The 3565-nt window shown below is 48.4% G+C and overlaps 1 protein-coding gene across 2 annotated transcripts in view; it reads left to right on the top strand.

The window, feature by feature from the left end:
- The first annotated feature begins 3395 nt into the window (after positions 1-3395).
- Positions 3396-3565, top strand: part of MECR (mitochondrial trans-2-enoyl-CoA reductase) — a 76846-nt gene continuing 76676 nt past the window's right edge. For both annotated transcript variants that reach the window (XM_015423949.1, XM_015423948.1), the window contains exon 1: positions 3396-3514. In XM_015423949.1, coding sequence (XP_015279435.1) covers positions 3408-3514 — 107 coding nt within the window. In that variant the 5' untranslated portion in view covers positions 3396-3407. The remainder of the gene's footprint in view (positions 3515-3565) is intronic.

The following is a 3565-nucleotide window of genomic DNA, read 5'->3' as shown; positions in this document are numbered from 1 at the left end:
AACAGGGGACCAGCAAGTCTGTGCACCACGAATCAGCAAGAAAGTCTGATGGTGAGCATGATGACGTCCACAATGCTCGAGCTCTGAGGCCCAAGCGGACCCCAGTGAAAACTGTGCCGAGGCGAACCTGTGCTGGATGAGGCGGAGATCACGAGTGGGATCGATGCTGGGCAAGGGACATCATTTGCCGAGCCTGTGACAAGCGAGGCCATTTGGCCAGAGTCTGCAGGGCTAGGAAGAAGAAGACACCACCGTCGTCTCCTCATGCACGTCCCCGGGTTCGAGGCGAGGACAACGCAAGGTCGGCAGATTGCCATCTGACCAACAGCTGTTCCTGCCCTTTGACCATCCTGAAGACTGGGACACCATCAAAGAAGAAGATCCATGTCACCGTCATGCTGAATGGCATACCGTGCGAGATGGAGGTCGACTCGGGATCATCCGTAACCGTCATTTCGTCGGAAACCTTGCAACGTTTGTTCCCGCGATGAAGCAGTCAGCGGTTGAAGCCGAGCACCATCCCAAAGCATGAGGGGAAAGGCAGAAGGGTGTTAATGGAGGCTGGCTTCCTGCCCCACCACAGTGCTGGGGAAGGGGGCGAGAAGGCCAGCAGATTGCGTATTGCCTTGCTGTGGTGTTGGAGAAGGGAAGAGGATGGGCAGCTACTTCCCACCTCCCCACAGTGCAGGGTGAAAGATGGTAAGTAGTGGCTTCCCTGCAGCACATAGGAGGGGGCAGCAAATTTGCCATGCAGGGTGTCAAGATAATGCATAGTCTTGGACAGGAGTTCCCAACCTTTTTTGAGCCTGTGGGCACCTTTGGAATTCTGTCACAGTGTGGTGGATGCAGCCACAAAATGGCCCCCACAGCTTTCCTTCAGTCACACAGCAATTTCAGCCAAATAAACATTTTTTAGAAATCTGCACAGCCAATCAAATCTAAAAAGACCAATCAGAAGAATTGCTGGGCAAAAGCCCCACCTGGTAACACCCACTTTCAAAAAACACTTGGTGGGTACCAGGAAATGTGTCAGTGGGTGCCACATTGAAGATCCCTGGTCTAAGAGAAACAGAAGTCCTTCCTGAGTTCCTTCCTGTAACTCTTCCCCCCCTAAGACACTACCCTCAAATCTCCAAGAATTCACCAAGTGAGTTGGCAGCCGTAGATCTGCCTGTGGACCTGATGGCACCTGCCAGCACCTTTCCTGATGCCCACCAAGCATTTTTAGAAAAATGGGCAGGGCCATGTGGGGCTTTTGTCCAGCAAGGCTTCAAATTGGCCACCGGGGATTTGACTGGCTGTGCAGATTTTTTGTGGTAACGCTGCTTCGGCAGCTGCCGCCACCACAGCTGCTGGCAGGGGGCTCCTGGCTGGTCTCTGGAATCTTCTGGCATGTGCATGAAGCAGGGGACGCCCTGCCAAATTCTAGAGTGCCCCCCACACAACATGCCTGGCAAGATGATGTGTCTTCCGCTGGCTGGCAGCAGATTGGGGCCCCCAAAGCAGGGGAAAACCTACCCCCATCGGGAGGGATGGGAACCCTAGTGACTGAAGTTAAACTGTGACAATCCTTTTGTAGCTGGCTGTGCCTACTACGGCAGCCATTTTCTGGCAGCCATTTTGTGCCTGCATCCACCACGCTGTGTCTGAATTCCAAAGTTACTGGGGCCCTGGGTTCTAACCACTATACTAAGAGACGAAATGAAATGTGGTGGAAGGGGTAACCACGAAAGCCACTCTGAGCTTCTTGGAGGAACGAGCAGCTAAAAATGTAATGAGGAGAAAAACTGGATCTGAAGAAAATGTTTTTGTCTCCTCTTTCTCCATGGTGTGTGTTCTGCTGTATGAGCTAATCGCACTCATTTGGCTGAAAGAAAGCAATGCATTTACTTGGAGATTTTGGGAGCATTATGAAAATGACATGTTTATGAGCTTGCATTAACGCAAAAGAAGGCATTAATGTTTCATTTCTTTCAAATAAGTCAGGAAATTACTAAGTAAAAGATTTTAACCACAGCAATAACTCAGCTTTATTTACATCATCTGGGGCTGATCCAGAAGCTTTTTTTAACAATAGAACAGAAGGTTTGGCTTCAAGGATGGATCAAAGGGTTAGGGTCTTGAAATATATCACTATTTTTAATGTGAAAGATTAGCCTTATGGGAGGGGGGAAACAAGAGGAAAAACTAAGTGAGGAAATGGCATACCCACAGCCCATTTTTTTTAACAATGTACAGGAGATCACAAGCCACAAAATTCATTTGTAGGCCCTTACAGTAAAACTGTTAATATAGATTGACAAATTGCCCTCCAGAGCATAAAAAAAGCTCAACAGTAAAATAAAAAGTTCAGTGTTTTAAAGCCAAAGCGGTGTGATGGTTAAGAATGTCAAACTAGGATCCGGGAGTCCCAGGTCTGAATCCCTCCTCTGCCACAGAAGCTCACTGGGCGACCTTGGGCCAGTCACACACACTCTCAGTTTAACCTACCTCACAGGGTTGTTGTGAGGATAGAAAATAAGCACCTTTGTCTCCCCATCAGGAAGAAAGGCATGGTATAAATTAAGTAAAATAAAATAAAAATAATATTCATAAGTACATGCATGAGGACAGCCAGTTTTGTGTAGTGATTACTGTTGGACTAAGCTCCGGGAGACCCAGGTTCAAATCCTCACTCTGCCATGGAAGCTTGTTGGCTTACCTGGAATAAGCTATTCACTCTCGGCTTAACCTACCCTCACAGGGTTGTGGTAAGGATTAAAAAGAGGACAGGAAAACAGTGTAAAGTGCTTTGGGTTCCCACTGGATAAAAGCCAGGCTGTAAGTCAATTAAATAAATAAAGCAGGTTGTGTCTGATGCCATATGAATCCTGTTTCCAAAAACATATGCTCACTTGTTTCTGTTTGGTTTATTTTGGGGTCTATAAACAGTAGGCAAACAATCACCATATGGTTCTAGCTGCATCTGAAGAAGTGAGCAATGACTCACAAAAGCTCCTACCCTGCCACATATTCTGCTAGTGTTTAAGGTGCTACTGGACCCTTGCTCTTTCCTGCTGCTACAGACAGACTAAGACGGCTACCCACCTTGATCAGTTTTTGCAAACAGATTTCTTACAGCCTCTTAAAGATTCATACTTTTTAATTCCGGCAAACGGTAGTAAACTAAGCTCATCCTGGAATAAATTCAACGGTTTGAAAGGTAGCACTAGACTCTTGTTTAATCAGCCTCTCTGGAAGCGCCATCTCATCCGCCCCGCAACCGCACGAACCACTCTTTAATTCCTCCCTCGGAATGGAAGGGGAGGGGTCGCGTATACTTGGCTCTGATTGCGCTTGTGACGTATTTAGCCGTGGCCCACAGAGGGTGTGATGACGTTATTTTTGCGCGCGGTTTCTTGGTAGCTATGCGCTTCCTGGTTAGCGCTAGTTGCCGCGCTATGTCGGCGGCTGTTCAGGGGCGGCCTCGAGGGCTGGTTTACGAGAAACACGGGGAGCCGGATCGGGTCGTACAGTAAGGGAACAGGAAAGCCTTTTCTTTGTCGGGGGGGGGGGGGGGGGTGGC

This window comes from Gekko japonicus, unplaced genomic scaffold (assembly GCF_001447785.1).
Source record: "Gekko japonicus isolate JY-2015 unplaced genomic scaffold, Gekko_japonicus_V1.1 scaffold344, whole genome shotgun sequence".
Classification (NCBI taxonomy): Eukaryota; Metazoa; Chordata; class Lepidosauria; order Squamata; family Gekkonidae; genus Gekko; species Gekko japonicus.
The sequence above is the reverse complement of the archived record's forward strand: the minus strand, read 5'-3'. Positions and strand labels throughout refer to the sequence as shown.